Source organism: Ranitomeya imitator, chromosome 7, assembly GCF_032444005.1.
Source record: "Ranitomeya imitator isolate aRanImi1 chromosome 7, aRanImi1.pri, whole genome shotgun sequence".
In the NCBI taxonomy this organism is placed as follows: domain Eukaryota; kingdom Metazoa; phylum Chordata; class Amphibia; order Anura; family Dendrobatidae; genus Ranitomeya; species Ranitomeya imitator.
Genome location: NC_091288.1, coordinates 203,604,665 through 203,623,730, shown reverse-complemented (window position 1 = coordinate 203,623,730; position 19,066 = coordinate 203,604,665). Strand labels below are relative to the sequence as shown.

Sequence of the window (19,066 nt, the reverse complement as noted above, 5' to 3'; positions counted from 1 at the left end):
GGATATGTCCTCACACTTTCAGCACTGATTGAGCAGTGTCGGTGTGTCGGGCAAGGGTTAATGATAAATTGTCCGATTATTCCTACATTTCTATGCAGAATGATAGAGGCGCGGCACAACGCTGACCGCTAAGGAAAGCTCAGTAGCGGCAGGGGTTGTTTACCTGAAGGCTTCTTCCAACTGGGATACTCCTTTAGGTCTGTCCCACACGTCCAGATAATTCCGGTACCGGAAAAATCGGTACCGGAGTTATCCGTGTCCGTGAGCTCACGTAGGCCATCCGTGTGGCACCCGTGTGCCGACTGGGTACCACACGGAGCGTGCAGGAAACAGCGCTAGAGATAAGCGCTGTCCCCTGCATCTGGTGCTGAAGCCGCCATTCATATCTCCTCTCCAGCAGCGTTCGCTGGAGAGAAGATATGTAAAATCCTTTTTTTTTTTTTTTTTTTTCGTGTTTAAAATAAAGATCCCTGTCCCCACCCCCTGTGCGCCTACCCGCTGTTAATAAAATACTCACCTGGCTCCCTCGCAGAGTCCTCTCCGCGCCGCACCTTCTCCTGTATGAACGGTCACATGGTGCCGCCGATTATAGTCATGAATAAGCGGCTCCACCTCCCATAGGGGTGCACAGGGGGTGGGGACAGGGATCTTTATTTTAAACACGAAAAAAAAAAAGGATTTTACATATCTTCTCTCCAGCGAACGCTGCTGGAGAGAAGATATGAATGGCGGCTTCCGCACCATGTGGGGGGGACAGCGCTTACTGTAGCGCTGTCTCCTGCACGGCACACGGACAGCGTCCGTGTGTGGTACGTGTTTTACACGGACCCATTGACTTTAATGGGTCCATGTAATCCGTGCGCTCCCACGAACACTGACATGTCTACGTGTTTTGCACACGGACACACGGTCCGTGAAAGCACGCTGACATGTGCAGAGACACATTGATTTCAATGTGTCTACGTGAGTCAGTGTCTCCGGTACGTGAGGAAACTGTCACCTCACGTACCGGAGCCACTGACGTGTGAAACCGGCCTTAAGTAATGGAATTTACCTTCTGATATATAAGGGGTCAGTTTCCCCTTGTGGAAAGCGACAAGCCAAGCCTGGCATGTCAGAGTGAGTGAGGAGACTTAAAAGCCATGCATGCTCCTATGGTTGGGTTATTGCTGGAGACTGAAGCTATACACTGCGCCCAGTATCACTTTACGCTTGTGGGGAGAGGATTTTGCTACAATACCACAAAGACCGATCACATGTTGGAGAAGTGACTGTGACTCCAGCACATTATGTCCTGCAGGCCGTGTTTTTAAAGGGAACCTGTCACCCCGTTTTTTCAGATTGAGATATAAATACCGTTAAATAGGGCCTGCGCTGTGTGTTACTATAGTGTATGTAGTGTACCCTGATTCCCCACCTACGCTGTGCAATACATTACCAAAGTCGCCGTTTTCGCCTGTCAATCAGGCTGGTCAGGTCGGGTGGGCGTGTTCACAGCGCTGTTTCTTCCTCAGCTTTACGTTGGTGGCGTAGTGGTGTGCGCACGTTGAGGTGACTAATCCACTGTGGGCATGTGAACAAGGAGCGCGCGATCTGCGCTATCACCCCCTGTCATCGGTGGGGGCGGCCATCTTCCTGGGGCCGCGCGTGCGCAGATGTAGTGCTCTGCTGCACGGGGCTTCAGGAAAATGGCCGCGGGATGCCGCGCGTGCGCACAAGAGATCGCGGCGGCCATTTTCCCAAAGCCGAGTTTGCATCTCGGCTTTGGGAAAATGGCCGCCGCGATCTCTTGTGCGCACGCGCGGCATCCCGTGGCCATTTTCCTGAAGCCCCGTGCAGCAGAGCACTACATCTGCGCACGCGCGGCCCCAGGAAGATGGCCGCCCCCACCGATGACAGGGGGTGATAGCGCAGATCGCGCGCTCCTTGTTCACGTGCCCACAGTGGATTAGTCACCTCAACGTGCGCACACCACTACGCCACCAACGTAAAGCTGAGGAAGAAACAGCGCTGTGAACACGCCCACCCGACCTGACCAGCCTGATTGACAGGCGAAAACGGCGACTTTGGTAATGTATTGCGCAGCGTAGGTGGGGAATCAGGGTACACTACATACACTATAGTAACGCACAGCGCAGGCCCTATTTAACGGTATTTATATCTCAATCTCAAAAAACGGGGGTGACAGGTTCCCTTTAATGTTCTTCTGCTGAGTTCGTTGAAAATTGCTTTAAATCCTTCTGCCATCCAGGGTTCATCGTTTTTTGTTTTTTTTTGCATAGAACTTTTGTTGCAGGTAATGAAAACCACACTGTCCATGGTCCCCTGCACTCAGCTCTCAGGGACCGTCCCTCCACATCAACCAGGTTCAGGCTGTAGCTCCCAACACAACCGTGGCTTTCTAAGCCTGATCGAATGGCCTTGTAGGCATCGTGGGCTGTAAAATCCGTTTATGGAAATGCGCAACATATCTTGAAAAAAAAGAGTAGAAATTAGTCTGGTCGGCTCCGGTCTTCTCCCTTCTCGTCATGGCTTGACTGATAGGCTATGTGCACACGTTGTGGATTAGCCTTAGGAATCTCTGGATCGGATTCTGCCACTCCTGGCAAAAAACGCACCTGCGGATTTGTCGCATTTTTTTTGTGCGGTTCTGCAGCGTTTTTTGTGCGGATTTGCACCGTTTTTTACCCCTGCGGTTTTCTATAATGGAATGGGTACAAAAACGCTGCAGATACGCAAAAAAAGAAGTGACATGCTACTTCTTTTAAACCGCAGCGTTTCTGCAGCGGATTTCCTGCAAAGTGTGCACAGCATTTTTTTTTTCCTCATTGATTTACATTGTACTGTAAATCAATTGCGGATCTGCAGCGTTTCTGCACCGCAAAAAAACGCTGCGGATCCGCACAGAATCCGCCACGTGTGCACATAGCCTTAGACTTGTCAATCAGTATACATATTTGCTGGGATGCCGGCACGATCATTACATTCTAACCACAATACCCGACGATCATTCACGGATTCAACACATGCGGGGGATTGCCTAACACGAGCAATCTGCCTGTGTTGCAGCTGTCGTTCAGCCGCGGGGACTCAAACATTATTTGAGCACGCCAAAGTCACTCGGTCAGCACCCAAAGTTCTCCACTGGGGTCGGAGGACGGTGCAAAACATCACCAAGACATTGATTCTGTAGTCTGCTTAGACATTTTCCAGGGTCACAACAATCGCTCTGCAAGGATCCAACTAGTTTTTCTGTTGTGCTATGAATGTCTGCAGAATCAGAGTTAATTCCTAGACCAGTGGGCAACCAAGTGCAATAAAATGGCTACACCACGGGTGACTTATTTTTTTTTTATTTTTCTCACTTATATAACGCCATTAATTCCACAGCGCTTTACTGACATAAATCACTGTCCCCATTGGGGCTCACAATCTAATTTCCCTATCAGTAGGTGTTAGAAATGTGGGAGAAAACAGGAGGAAACCCGCACAAACACGGGGAGAACAGACAGAATTCTTGCAGATTTGAACCAAGAACCAGAGTGCCACCGTGCCGCCCCATTGATGTCTATGGAAATGAGTGTGTGACGGGCTATAGAGAATCCAACATATTTGGAAATATTTGAGTCACAGGGCGACACCATAGAAAATCGTTAGCTGCAACATTGGCCAAAAAGTGGATATCCGGCGTGGCGCGTTGCTGAAGTATTCAAAAATGAGGGTCAACAGTAGCTATTGAGCCTTCACATAAACTTGATGGATTTGTCAATAAAAGTGTAAAAACTTATGAAATCTTGATAACTATACGTCAATAACCATGGAAACATCCAACTAAAAAAATCAAAAAACACTGAAGCAGCAAATGGTGTGAAAACCAAACATTGTCTCAGTCTCGAAAGTTCTGGCCAAAGGCGTAAATATATAAAAATATCCACTGTGCCCTCCGAATGTAAAGGAGAAAAAAATACACCACACAAACGTGTCTTAAGAGATACTGTGGATTAAAAAACCCCACAGGCCTGACATTGGACGCAGCGGCACAACAACAACATTGCGCCACCAGATCCGAGCATGGCTTCCTGCTTTATTCATCTATAGCTGCACTTTATAGATAAGTGGCTTCCTAGCTAGCGCCTTTGCGCTCCCGCCGCCATTTTTAACAGCAGCGCCTCGCCACATCACTTGGGACATAATGGTCTATTTGCATTGAGGTCGGCAGTGACATGAATACTTGTAAATCTCTTCCTATTAATTTCTATGGCAAACCCAGTTTGCTGTTCATATGAGGGGTTTGTTTTCTCGAAAAAAAACGCCTTGTGGCGATGAAGAGGATAGTGACAGAATTGGCTCCAGACTTGGCACTGTGGTATCAAAAGGATGCAAAAAAAATAAAAAACGCTTCAGGAAAAAACTCCTAAAGGCCATGACCACAAGGAATCATTTTGACAAGTTTTTTCGGGGCATAAACTCACAAGTTTTTGAATAGATTTCAAATTTGAAGTTATGGCTGAAAGACCCCCGATAACGGTCGGAGCCATTGCAAAAAGTGACAGAGAAGCAGCTTGAGGGAAATTTTTCTTTCCATTTATTTCTATGGGAGCTTACAAAATGTCAAGAAAGCATGTCCGCCAATTTTCAGAGCTAAGGCTAGTTTCACACTAGCGTCGGATTCAGCCCGTCGCATTGCGTCGGGCAGAAATTCCGACGCCAGCGTTTGATGCGCCGCACAACGGGTGCAGCGGATGCATTTCTCTGGCGCATCCGCTGCCCCATTGTGAGGTGCGGGGAGGTGGGGGCGGAGTTACATTTAACATTTTTTGCTCCCGGCGGTCCGCCACAACACGGCGCAACCGTCGCACGACGGTTGCGACGTGTGACAATACGTCGCAATGTGTCGGTAATGTTACTCTATGGGGCAAAAACGCATCCTGCAAACAACTTTGCAGGATGTGTTTTTTCCCCTAAACGACGCATTGCGATGTATTAAAAAAAAAAACGCTAGTGTGAAAGTAGCCAAACATGAAGATGAACGCCGCCATTGCGGACCAGATATTGGGAGTGATCTGGAGCCACATTCCTCATTGTCAGAATATGGCGGGGTTAATGTGTGTACGGTCAACCAAGGAAAAGTATAAGGAACATTTTAATTTCTGAATTTTTATTAATAATTTAAAATGTTCGTTGTTGTGCCCTTCTGCTTCCACCAGGCGTCACTCTTTTCGTTTTTAAAAGCAGATTTGCCTCCTACTTCTACCCAGCATTAGCTGTATAGAGAGGCTGAGTCTGACGCCTGGCGAAAAGGTCACACAAGATGGCGGCGCAGGCTGTGCTGAGGAGCTCGGCTCCCGCCCGGCTTCTGTCAGGTGCGTGTTGTTGTTTCCCGCCCAAATCGAGCGCCACTTTCCTAGCGCTCACGGCCCGCTCTGGTGGCGCCAAAATCACCTCAGCCCCGCGGTTTTGCGCGTTATAAGCGGCTAAATCACTCAAGTGACATTGAGAAAGCCGGGCTCCCTCTCCTCTCCTCACCATTGCCCTCACATCTGTCATTAGAGGGCACGCTGCTCCACCATGGAGACGTGCCACGTAATGACAGATCTCAGTAATACTAGTGTTCTTGAATGGCAGCCATTGCTCCATGTACTGTGGTAACAAATATGGCAGTTACATAAAATAACTCAATATTTATGTCATATCCGCCAATATTTATCAATGTCCCCATTTTCTAAAAAAAAATAAATAAATTCTGTTAGCAGAGCCCTACAAGACTTGTTTTTTTTTATTTGACAAGTTGTCATTTTTAATGACACCATTCACTGTCCTGTGTACTGAACTACGTGAAAAATATTTCCAAGTGAGGTGAAATGCAATTCCACCATTAATTTTTGTAGATTTTGATATGACATTTATTATGATTTTTCCTGATCTGTATAATTACAGCAATACCAAACATGTAGTTTTAGCGGCTTCACAAATTTTTAAACCTTTCCAAAAAATACTAAAAATTTAGGTTTGTGCCACCATTTTTGGAGACCCGTTTTTCTTTTTGAGGGACTGTTTGTCTCGAGTAGCAAGCTGTACTACTTATTGATATAATTTTTGGGGTACATGATGTTTTGATAATTTTTATCCCACTTTTGAGGGGAATGAGAAATGTGAGGGAAGAAAAAGCATTCAGACGTATGGCCACACGTCGCATCCGTGGTGCGACGGATGCGTCGTGTTTTGGCGGACCGTCGACACAAAAAAAGTTCCATGTAACCTTTTTTTGTGCAAGCAGCGTTCGAGGTCCGTCACTCAAATGACGGCACATCGCTAGCGCACGCCCATTATGGGCATGCGCTACCGATGCGTTCGCCATTGCAAGCAATGGCGGCGTTAACGGACTACGTTACACCGCGTTATGCCGCGGTGTAACGTCCGTGTAACGGGTTCACACAACGCAGTGTGGTTTGTGAAGCAAACACTATGTGAAACGTTTTTTTTAGGCAAATTCAGAGAGACTTCTCTACAGTAATACAAATGGTGAAGAGATGTTTGATTACCGTCTTCATTCTGCAGGCTCGTTCTACATCCGAAAAGGTGGGCTGGCATCATGGCAACACTACCAGAGCCGGAGACCATTCAGTAATGAGAAGGTTTTGGTGGAACTGGATGAATCAACAGGTATGGCTCCCAAATATAGTCACATGGAAAATAAAATATATATATTATGTATATATATTATTGCTCCCCCGCTGTCCTTATATATCTCTGGTACACATTTTATATTTTGTAAGTAAAGTTACACCTTTGTAAAACCCATTATAAATTTGCATAAATGGCTATCCCATCACATTCTGTCATCAGCATTCCTCATATTGGTAATAAAAGTAGTCTAATACCTAATACCTTGCAACAAAACTTTAAAAAAAAAGTAATTGGTTTCTGCTTTGGGTGATTTGCTTTTTGATCAAAGGTCACAGCTGAAGTCTCATGTTTCTGATAAGGAAGAAATAATGAAGCTTTGTATGTCTCTCAGGGGTGGCAGTCATGAAAATGAAGAACCCGCCAGTGAACAGCCTCAGCCTGGACGTCCTGACAGAATTCTCTATAAGTCTGGAGAAGCTGGAAATCGACCGCGGCTGCCGGGGGGTTATCCTAACTTCTGTAGGTGCTGCAACTTGTACCACACTACTGTAATGCCTGATGATAAATCCCATTAAAGGGAACCTGTCACCCCCAAAATCGAAGGTGAGCTAAGCCCACCGGCATCAGAGGCTTATCTACAGCATTCTGTAATGCTGTAGATAAGCCCCCGATGTATCCTGAAAGATGAGAAAAAGAGGTTAGATTATACTCACCCAGGGGCGGTCCCGGTTCTGCTCCGGTCCGATGGGCGGTCCAGTCGGGGGTCTCCTATCTTCTTACGATGATATCCTCTTCTTGTCTTCATGCTCCGGCGCAGGCGTACTTTGTCTGTCTTGTTGAGGGCAGAGCAAAGTACTGCAGTGCTCAGGTGCCTGGAAAGGTCAGAGAGGCCTGGCGCCTGCGCACTGCAGTACTTTGCTCTGCCCTCAACAGAGCAGACAAAGTACGCCTGCGCCGGAGCCGCAGCCTGAAGACAAGAGGACGTCCTCCTATGAAGATGGGAGACACCGACCACGACGTTCCCCCAGGTGAGTATAATATAACCTCTTTTTCTCATCTTTCAGGATACATCGGGGATTTATCTACAGCATTACAGAATACTGTAGATAAGACCCTGATGCCAGTGGGCTTAGCTCACCTTCGATTTTGGGGGTGACAGGTTCCCTTTAAAGGGGGTTTCTAGGACTTTTATATATTTTACATATTCTTAGAATATCAGATTGAAGGGGGGGCTGACTCCTATCACCCCAAATGGCTTAGCAGCTTTCTCCCATGCAAGCAAATCTGGTTGTGCTATAATGTGAAATTCCATATCATATTAATTCGGTGTTTGAAACAAGGGCCAGTTTGGGGGGCTTTCTGGATTAAAGGAATTTCACTGTTTTGGCTTATGTATTATTTTAACCCCTCCCAGATGTAACGCACATGTAAATCGGGTAGCGGTGCATGGAGCGAGATCAAGAGCTGAGCCCTCTGCACACATGGCAGGTGCCAGCTGTGCTATACAGGCGACATTCACCTCTTTCAGCATCGGTCTGATAACTGCTGTTAACCATTTAAATGCAACTGTTAGTCTCTGACAGCGGCATTTTAGTCATGTATTCCATTTTGGACACCCATCAGCCTCCTCCGCTATGTGTTTGTGGGATGCCACAGATTACCAGGGGCCCCATAGCTATCATCTTGGGAGACTATCAATTTAACTACATGCTGTAATACTGTAGTCATCAGAAGCTTGCAGGTTGTAGGCCCTAAGGAACCCGTCAGTAACAGTCTGAGCTATCAAAATCTATTATTTGTGCAAACTGTATGGAAAACGATGTAAAGCAAAGAACACAATTAAAACTCCCCAAAAATTCAAAAAAAATTTTTTTTTATTATTATTATCATTATTAATAAAATAGAATTTATTTGCCAATCCCCCTCAGTTTTCCAGTGGATTTTATGGTAAAATTAATGGCGTCGTTCAAACCTACAACTCATCAGGCAAAAAAAGCAATCCTTCATGTGACTTCTTTGACCCCAAAAATAAAAACGTAGGGTTTGGGAGGGGGTGGGAGAAAGGGAGGAAAAACAAAAGTGGGGGGGAAAAACAGTAAATTATTTGGTTAAGGAGCAATTAAAGTAATAGTCTAAAGATCAAGAAATGTGTTTAAATACTGTAAATATAAAACATTTTTTATATTTTTCTTTTTCCTTTTTTATTCCAGGCATTTCCCAAAATCTTCTCTGCTGGGCTGGACATCACAGAGATGTGTAGGAAAAGTGCTGAGCACTACGCCGCTTTCTGGAGAGCTGTGCAGGAAATGTGGCTGAAGTTATATGGGTCCAATATGGTGACGATCGCAGCCATCAATGTAAGTGTTTCGGTCCCATTGACATTGGTGAGACTCTCCAGCGCTGCCCACTTATGCACCAATGACTTCCCATCATCGCATATCTGCCATAATGCAGGAATTGTGCTTGTCCTATTTATTACAGAACCCCTTTAAGATGTATTTATTATAGTTAGAAAAGTATTCCAGTAATTTTCTTCTGTTCCTAGAATATATCCGTATGGAAAAAAATGTCATGACCCAACTACAGTTCAGACTTGTGCATTATATAAAAATCTCCCCATCAGCTTGCAATCAAGTGAAAACCTCAAATATTTTAGAAAACAGTGACAATATAATTTCAATATAAGGCACTAATCACATCCTTTAATTACACAGGGTTCCAGCCCTGCCGGTGGCTGCCTCATGGCAATGTGTTGCGATTACAGAATTATGGCTGACAATCCAAAATTTGCCATTGGCTTGAACGAGACCCAACTTGGCATAGTTGCTCCGTTCTGGTAATGTATGAATTTTGCAGAAATAAATTAATGATATGTTTCTTCTGACCTTACCCAACACTGAGGGTGCGTCTGAAATCTGATCTTTTTCATTGTTCATATAATTACAAGTGCTCTTTGTGTGAACCTTTTTATCATTGTAAGGAAAATCTATTTTGTTCCATGGTGTTAATGATCTGACAAGTCCTCCAACGGCTCCCACAGTCCCCACACTTAAAGGGACACTGTCACCTGAATTTGGAGGGAACAATCTTCAGCCATGGAGGCGGGGTTTGGGGGTTTTTGATTCACCCTTTCCTTACCCGCTGGCTGCATGCTGGCTGCAATATTGGATTGAAGTTCATTCTCTGTCCTCCATAGTACACGCCTGCGCAAGGCAAGATTGTCTTGTGCAGGCATGTACTACGGAGGACAGAGAATGAACTTCACCGCTCTGCTTTCCGGCCGCTGTGCTCACAGTGAGTGCAGGAAAGCACAGCGCCGGAGGACAGACAGCGGAAGGTAAGTATGAAGCGTTTGTTTTTTTTACTTTTAGGATGGTAACCAGGGTAAACATCGGGTTACTAAGCGCGGCCCTGCGCTTAGTAACCCGATGTTTACCCTGGTTACCAGCGAAGACATCGCTGAATCGGCGTCACACGCCGATTCAGCGATGTCAGCGGGAGAGCCAGCGACCAAATAAAGTTCTGGCCTTCCAGCCCCGACCAACGACATCACAGCAGGATTCTGATCGCTGCTGTGTGTCAAACTGAACGATATCGCTAGCCAGGACGCTGCAACGTCACAGATCGCTAGCGATATCGTTTAGTGTGAAGGTACCTTTAATCCCTGCCTAATGCTTCCCCCTTGCTCTTTACTGAGGACTACACCATTGCGACAGTCACTGCAATCTGTACTGAAATCTCGTGAATGTGCTTTGTATTTCCAGCAAGGCATATGCACTCTACTTTATTAGCTGTAGGCCTCCCTGTTGTATGCAGCAAGCGTATATTCATACCTGGTGTTTTGCTGCGTATTTTATGCAGCGTTTTACAGTACCAGCATAATCGATAAGATTTCTGAAATCTTATCCACATGCTGCATTTTTTCCCTCTGCTGGTATTTTCATCCCTGTTGCGTGTGTTTTTTTTTTTTTTTTCAAGATCAGCAAATCAATTTGTGTTATTCTTTTCACCCACTGAAATAAATTGGCAAAAATGCAATTAAAATGTGCATTGTTTGCATTGTTTTTCCTACCACTACTTTGGTTTTTGGTGCAGAAATAAAAGAAGTGATGTGTGAACATACACTAAGTCAGTGAGCAGTGAGGCAATTGCCCACAGTAGAGAGGGGACCTTCATAGATTGTAAGTTCACTACCTGAGGCATGCATGATACAAGGTTTTAGATTATTATAGGCACAAACCATCAGACAGACTCCCTTTACGTTTTTGTTTTGCCTTTGAGATGAGCTCTAACAATGTATTCACAACTTCCTATATTTCGCTCAGGTTCAAGGAAACCATGGTCAACACCGTAGGCAATCGTGTAACCGAACAGTCTCTCCAGCTAGGCCAGATGTATCCAGCCCCCGATGCACTGAAAATTGGCCTTGTGGATAAGCTTGTCACTGAGGAAAAGGTTCAGAGCACAGCAGTAGCCGCCATGAGCCAGTGGCTTGCTGTTCCAGGTAAGGACTACACATGGCGTATATAACTTCTGACACAACTTTGTTAATAACTAGTGATGGGCGAATATGCTTGTTGCTCGGGTGGTCTCCGAGTATTTGTAACTGCTCGGAGATTTAGTTTTCATCACGGCAGCTGAATGATTTACAGCTACTAGCCAGCTTGATTACATGTGGGGATTCCCTAGCAACCAGGCAACCCCCACATGTACTCAGGCTGGGTAGTAGCTGTAAATCATTCAGCTGCCGCGATGAAAACTAAGTCTCCGAACACTAACAAGTACTTGGAGATCACCCGAGCGTTCTCGGGAAAACCCAAACAACGAGTACACTCGCTCATCACTATTAATAACACATTTTTTTTCCTATCGCCACGACAGCACCCCTACGAGAGAGGGGATCCACCCACCTTCCGGACAGGAACCTACAGGATTTAAAGGGGCGGTCCCCCTCACCACTCCAGTTTGGGTTCCTGTCCGGACGGCGGGAGCCTGCAGGATCAGCAGTCTTACCCGGGCCTCCATGCCTCCGCGCGGTGTCTTTTAGGAACGGCGGAATCGGGGGCTCGGAAACAGCGTCGGGGGTGTCCTGCGAGCAGACCCCCCTCGTCTGGCCATGAGGAGCGCGTCCCAGGAGTCGGGCAGTGCCGTCCTGGTCCGCGGTTGAGCGCGGTGTGCAGCGTCCACACCGGCGCTGGTGAACCCGGAAGTAGTTGGTACGCTTCCGGGGTAAGCCGGGGGAGGAGCGCTGCAGCGCTGTAAAAGAGCGACGCCTAGGATAGGAGGCGCGCAACCATGTCCTCAGTAGGGAACGCCGAGCACCCTCATGGAGAGGGAACGGAACAGCGCAGTAAGAGCGGTAGCGGCCGCTCAAGGAGAAGCAGCAGCAGCGTGGTACGGGGGCAGCAGCGTCCGAGCGCCCCAGCGTCACATTTGGATCCTACTCCTCCAGAACCGGTATTCACAGGATCAGCCTTATGGTGAGTGTTAAATCAGACACCTGGTGCTGATATGGTCTGTTATTTGTGCTTTGTTTTAGGGAAAAAAAGACCACAAAATCTAAGCACAAGCAATGTGCTCTATGCATGACACCAATGCCTGACAGTTATACCAAAAGGCTGTGTCAGGCGTGCATATCTCAGACCTTAGAAGAGGAAGCTCCCCTTCGGTCATCAGACCTTAGAGCGGTCATCAGGGAAGAAATTAGCTATTCCCTTAGAGGCAGCCGCCAGGAAAGGTCGGGCAGGGACATATTGCCAGGATCTAGCCTGTCCCTGCAAGAAGGGGAATGTTCCCGCTCCTCATCTCCATCCTCCTCAGATGAAGAGGGAAGGCCTTGTTTCTCGGTGGACAACATGGACATGTTAGTTAAAGGAGTCCGAGCTACCATGGGTGTTGCAGAGAGCAAGGAACCAAGGTCCGCACAGGACATAATGTTTGCGGGCTTGTGCCAGAGGAGTCGTAAGGCGTTCCCGGTGGTGGATACGGTTAAGACTCTTATAAAAAGAGAATGGGATAAGCAGGATAAGGGTTTCCTTCCGTCATCAGCTAAAAGAAGGTATCCCTTTGAAGATAATGAGCTGGCAGAGTGGATGAAAGTCCCGAAAGTGGATGCAGCGGTGGCTTCTACATCTAAAGCCGGTACCTTGCCGCTGGAGGATGTGGGCCTTCTGAAAGACCCATCAGATAGGAAGGCGGACATGTTTTTGAGGAAAGTATGGGAATCAACTGCAGGGGCGTTCAAACCTGCTATCTCTAGCACGTGTATGGCTATATCCGTCATGGTGTGGATATCCCAACTGGAAGAACAGCTGAAGTCCAAAGTGCCCAGAGACAAGATGTTGAACTCACTTTCGCAAATACGTGAAGGGGTGGCGTATTTAGCGGACGCGTCAGTGGATTCTTTAAAATTGGCGGCAAGATCAGCAGGTCTCTCAAATGCTGCTCGCCGAGCCCTATGGCTTAAGACCTGGAAAGGGGATGCCCAGGCGAAAGCTAAACTGTGTACAATACCGTGTAGGGGTGAGTACCTGTTTGGCCCGGTATTGGATGATATCCTAGCTAAGGCTGAGGATAGGAAGAAAGGTTTTCCTAAAGCTTTCAATCCTACCTTTAGGAATACCTTCAGGAGACGCTTCCAATACCGAAGACCTTACCACAACCGAGACTGGGAACCATCAGACCCAAAAAAGAAAGGTTCGGACTTTAACGCTTCGTCATCTTCCTCAAGAAGAAGAAGAAACTATCGTTAATAGAAATCTTCCAGTAGGGGGCAGGTTAAAATACTTCCATGCTCAATGGGCCAAAATAACTTCGAGCAATTGGGTTCTAGGTATAATCAATTCAGGGTTAAAATTAGAGTTCCGGGAAAGACCTTCTGAATTTTATATCTTAACTGCCCCTGATTCCTTAGACCAACAAAAGGCCCTTGAAAAAGAGGTCCAAATGCTAAGACGGAAGAAAGTCATAGTGGAGGTTCCAAAACATCAACAGGGGAAAGGGTTCTATTCCCCTTTATTTTTAATCTCCAAGCCAGATGGATCCTTTAGAACCATCATAAACTTACGGAGATTAAACAAACATCTAGAGTATCATGCCTTTAAGATGGAATCTATTAAAACGGCAACTAATCTTCTCTTTCCCAGATGTTATATGACAGGCCTGGATTTAAAAGATGCGTATTACCATCTGCCCATTCACCTGGATCATCAACAATTCCTCAGAATGGCGGTGCGCTTAAACGACCAGGTCAGACACTTTCAGTTTGCTGCAATGCCCTTTGGTCTATCTATGGCACCAAGGGTGTTTACTAAAGTCATGGCAGAAGTAATGGCCTATGTCAGGGAACAGGATACGTTAATTATACCCTACTTGGATGACTTCCTGGTAGTAGGAAATTCCTTTGGCCAGTGTAGTACTCGCCTAAATCATGTCATATCTTCCTTACAGGACTTGGGTTGGATAGTCAATATGGAGAAGTCAAGACTCGACCCATCAACAACTCAGACTTTCCTAGGTATTCTGCTGGATTCGGAAGTGCAACAATGTTTCCTTCCGGAGGAGAAAAAGCAGAGGGTTGTAATCAGTACGGTAACAAGGAAGCCAGATCTGACTTTAAGAGACGCTATGTCCCTTCTGGGATCTCTAACGTCCTGCATACCAGCCGTCCAGTGGGCTGAATTCCACACTCGAGTGTTACAGGCCCAAGTCTTGGATACAGAGAGAAGTCTTCAAGGGCAATTAGGCGGAAGACTCAGGCTCTCCACCACCACTCTACACAGTCTGAGATGGTGGTTAAACAGAAGACATTTAGGGAAAGGAGTACGCTGGAGTGTAGTACCAGACAACACGGTCACAACCGATGCCAGTCCGATAGGTTGGGGAGCTCACATAGGAGATGTCTGGACTCAAGGGCAATGGTCTCTCTTAGAGGCTCAAGAGTCCTCAAACTGGAAAGAGCTCACGGCAGTGAAGAAGGCCTTACTCAGGTTGCTTCCATCTCTGCAGGATTCACATGTAAGAGTCCAGACAGACAACACAACAGTAGTGGCGTATCTCAACCATCAAGGGGGTACAAGGTCAAGATCCCTAATGAACACCGCCACAGACATACTCGAAATAGCCGAAGCCCACTTTCGCTCTCTATCAGCTGTGCACATTCGGGGAGAGCTCAACACAGAGGCAGATTACCTCAGCCGTCATTCTCTACGTCAGGGAGAATGGGTTCTAGATCGACGGGTGTTCAGACAGATAGTGGACCTGTGGGGATTGCCCGTTATCGATCTATTCGCAACGAGAGAGAACAGGCAGACCAGGAAGTTCGCTTCTCTTCGGGTGGCGGACAAGCCCTGTATAATAGACTCCCTTCAAATACACTGGAATTTTCCTCTAGCTTACGCGTTCCCTCCAATGTGTCTGATCCCGTTAGTCCTCAGGAAGATCAGGGAGGACAGGGCGAGAGTGATCCTGATTGCCCCCTTTTGGCCCAGGAGGGCATGGTTCTCGTTACTCAGGGCAATGTCTGTGTCCGACCCCTGGGTACTGCCGACCAGCCCGGAGCTTCTTTCTCAGGGTCCATTCCGTTACCCCAATGTGAAATCCCTGCATCTGACGGCGTGGAATTTGAGAGGGAGTTATTGAGGAGAAGAGGGTTTTCAGAAGCTCTCATATCTACCCTTTTAAATAGCCGGAAAGAAGTTACCACTAAAATCTATGCTAAAACTTGGAAAAAGTTCCTTGCCTTCTACCAAAATCCCTTTTCTGGCAAGGTCCCAATTCCGGCTATTCTGGAGTTTTTACAGAGGGGCCGAGAATTGGGCTTGGCGGTAAATACCCTTAGAGTCCAAGTATCAGCTTTGGGAGCGTTATATAACAGTGATGTGGCGGGAAATAGATGGGTTTCCCGATTTATCAGGGCCACTGAACGTAGTAACCCAGTATATATTCCTAGATTACCACCATGGGATCTAAATTTGGTTTTAGACGCCTTAACAGAAGCCCCCTTTGAGCCAATAGATTCTGTCTCCATTAAAAATTTAACCTTAAAAACAGCCTTCCTAGTAGCCCTAACCTCTGCTAGGAGAGTGAGTGACTTACAAGCTTTGTCGATAGACCCTCCTTATTTAATGGTCTTTCAGGACAGGGTAGTGTTAAAACCTGATCCAGCATACCTACCAAAAGTAGCTTCCAAATTTCATAGAAGTCAAGAAATAATTTTACCATCTTTCTGTAACAATCCGAATTCAGCTGACGAGCAGAAATATCACAAGTTAGATGTCAGAAGAACTCTATTAGAGTACCTACACAAAACAGAACCATGGAGGCAGAGTAGGGCTCTGTTTATTTCCTTTCAGAATCCAAGGAAAGGGGCGAGTGTAACTAAAGCGTCTATCGCCAGATGGATAAGAGATGCCATATATCTTGCTTATACTGCTAAAGGCCAGACACCACCAGATGGCATCAGGGCCCACTCCACTCGAGCCATGGCCTCATCCTGGACGGAAAGAGCGGACGTCTCCATAGACGTAATATGTAAGGCGGCAACGTGGTCATCTCCTTCCACCTTTTATAGACATTATCGTCTTGATTTATCTTCAGAGGCCAATTTAGTTTTTGGCCATACAGTACTTAGTGCTGTAGTCCCTCCCAGGTGATTGATCTTTGAAAATCTCTCGTAGGGGTGCTGTCGTGGCGATAGGAAAACCGTTTTTTACGTACCGGTAATAGGATTTTACGGAGCCACGACAGCACCCGCACATTCCCCCCCGTAGTTATTCACTGGTTTCTGCACCCTTTGGGGAAAGTGTGCTTATTAAAAATCACTCTTTAGAAGGTGATGGTATTTAGTAATGTTTAAGTATATATGTTTATGTACTAACTCAATGGCGGTGTCCCTTATACTCTGAAACACAAACTGGAGTGGTGAGGGGGACCGCCCCTTTAAATCCTGTAGGTTCCTGTCCGGAAGGTGGGCGGATCCCCTCTCTCGTAGGGGTGCTGTCGTGGCTCCGTAAAATCCTATTACCGGTACGTAAAAACCGGTATTATAATATTGCTCTACAATGAAGTCTCTGTATCATACAAAGGCACTTGCCATTTACTAAGTAATACCTTCACTCACACCAATCCCCAAACTACAGGTTCTGAGTAGAATTGGTGTGAATCATTCTGAAGGACCCAGTCCATTTGCCAAATCCAATATACCGTGGTCGATGGACGGAGCCCTGAGAACATACTCTTGCCTCCTGGAGTCCACAGTTTCTCTTTTGATTAGTCATCCTGACGCGATGTCACATGTGCGTTACACTGCAAAGACAACCTTGCGCCAGGCCGGCTAACCAAAAGATGAGCCACGGATGCCAGGAGGTAGGAGGCTGCTTTCAGGAGCGTTACTGGCACTGCAGCACCTTCATTCTCAGGATCATGGTAGTGCAATGATGGGCTATCCCATTCTGCGACTGGATTTTTTTCCTGTTCATATTTTATGTATGTGACCGACCGTCTTTCACCATGAAACAGTCCATATGACATATATTTTTTGTTTTTTCTCACACACAGATCATGCCCGTCAGATCACCAAATCCATCATGCGCAAACCCACAATCGACAATCTAGTTAAACATCGTGAAGCCGACATTAACAATTTTGTCAGTTTCATCACAAAAGACTCCATCCAGAAGTCTTTGCAGGTCTACATGGACAGACTGAAACAGAAGAAATAACCACAGGCTGAGCTAATGCTTGGATTTAGTAAACCATATATATCGAAATGAAAAGGTTGAGGTCTCCTATCACTTGTGGTAATGGTTATAGTGTTTAATGGGGCAGAGTGGTATAATTCTTCTGTCCACTGGGCCACTATTGTGCGCCTGTTGTATTTTTTACCGTAGCCCTCCAAATAATCAAGATGGGCCGTTGTTCTAGGTCATCTGAACAGAAGGTTTCTTAAAAAAAAAAATGTATGTCAGTCAGGAGTCGGCAAAGCTGTTTCTAAAACCCCTAACATCCTTACTCACAACCTTTCTGCACGGGTGGTCTTGTGCTGCCTTCTTTACCTGCCACTTTCCAAGAAAATATAATTTTTAAATCTGCAGCAATTTGGGCATTTTCATGTCAATAGACTTTCTGACCTTTTTACTAAATAAAAAATTAATATTTTGTGATTAAGTTCTGAAATGTCTTAGTCATTACAATGAAGAAAAATTGGAAATGTCCATATCAGTCTTATTTCTGTTAGTTTGAAAGCTATAGAAATGTACAGATCCATAATGCAGCCCACTAGGGCTCCTTCACAGGTTCATTTTATTCGGACTCCCATGACAGCACTACGAGAGAGGGGATCCGCCCTTCAGGAACAGGAAACCTACAGATACAAAAGGGCGGTACCTCTCCCCATGCATCAGTTGGTTTCCTATTCCTGGAGGGGCAGGATCCTACAGATGAATCTCGTAGATGGATCCCAGGCCGGCCGGTCGAATCAGGTAGCGGGGGGGTCTCCTACCTCGACCGGTGCGGAAGCTCCTGGAAGACATCACGGTGGTCCTGGCTGGACTGCACGTCAGTGATGTAGACAGCAGGGAGCAGAGTCCAGAGGATTCCTGATCTCCGTTAGCGCCGGCGCCGGTAAGTATATCGCTCCTTCGGTGTGGTGGTGCAGCACGGTGGTGATGTAGCGGTGCCAGGAGGGGAACGCTATCCGGAACGCTGCTGCGTGCTCTTCGGCGTCCTGCATCGCTCTCAGCGTTAGCTGGAGCGTTTCCGGTGCAGTGACGTCGAGGGGGCGGAGTCAGCAGGCGTTTCCGGTCTCTGGGTGACTGCGCATGCGCAGTTCATCCAAGATGGCGGCGCCCATCGATCCTGAACGCCGGTCTCCTCACACACTGCGCTGACCCCCCAGATGTAGTCTCATCAGCCGGAACCAATAGGAGTGGCGCCAGGCAGCCTGCTGACCGGATCTGAGGGGGATTTAAGCAGGAGCTGGGAATAGAGCTCTGCCTTTGGTCACATCCACATCATGGAGAGTGATGGTGAGCGGCAGCTTCAGTTGCCGGAGGACGTGCGACAAAAGGGCCACGGAGAAGGAGCATGCCAGAAGTGACCAGTCCAGCCGTAAAAGCTCGTCCAAGCAGGGATCCAGAGCATCGACTGGCAAAGAACCCCCTCGTGTTCCGGTACCTTTTTTGGCGTACACTGGTAAGAGATCTACGTGAATGCTCACTCAGTGACGCGGGCCCCTTATACTTTGTCATTTTAGGGAAAGAAAAGTGCAAAGTCGAAACATAAGGAGTGTGCCCTGTGTGAAGTCCCGTTACCAGATTCTTATATTAAAAAATTATGCGCCTCCTGTATACAACAGACGGTGAGGTCTACAGGAGTGGAGGGGTTGAGTGACATCAGGCTAGATAGATGGTATCACCCTTATTGTCCTCCCCTAGGTAGC

At 46.8% G+C, this 19,066-nt stretch overlaps 1 protein-coding gene across 1 annotated transcript; it reads left to right on the top strand.

Moving 5' to 3' along the window:
- The first annotated feature begins 5,235 nt into the window (after positions 1-5,235).
- ECI1 (enoyl-CoA delta isomerase 1) lies at positions 5,236-17,793 on the top strand. The gene is made up of 7 exons (XM_069734456.1): positions 5,236-5,363; positions 6,559-6,663; positions 7,019-7,146; positions 8,838-8,984; positions 9,342-9,463; positions 10,953-11,131; positions 17,185-17,793. The coding sequence occupies exons 1-7, from the start codon at positions 5,312-5,314 to the stop codon at positions 17,346-17,348; spliced, it is 897 nt and encodes a 298-aa protein (XP_069590557.1). The 5' UTR covers positions 5,236-5,311; the 3' UTR covers positions 17,349-17,793.
- The last annotated feature ends 1,273 nt before the right edge of the window (positions 17,794-19,066 follow it).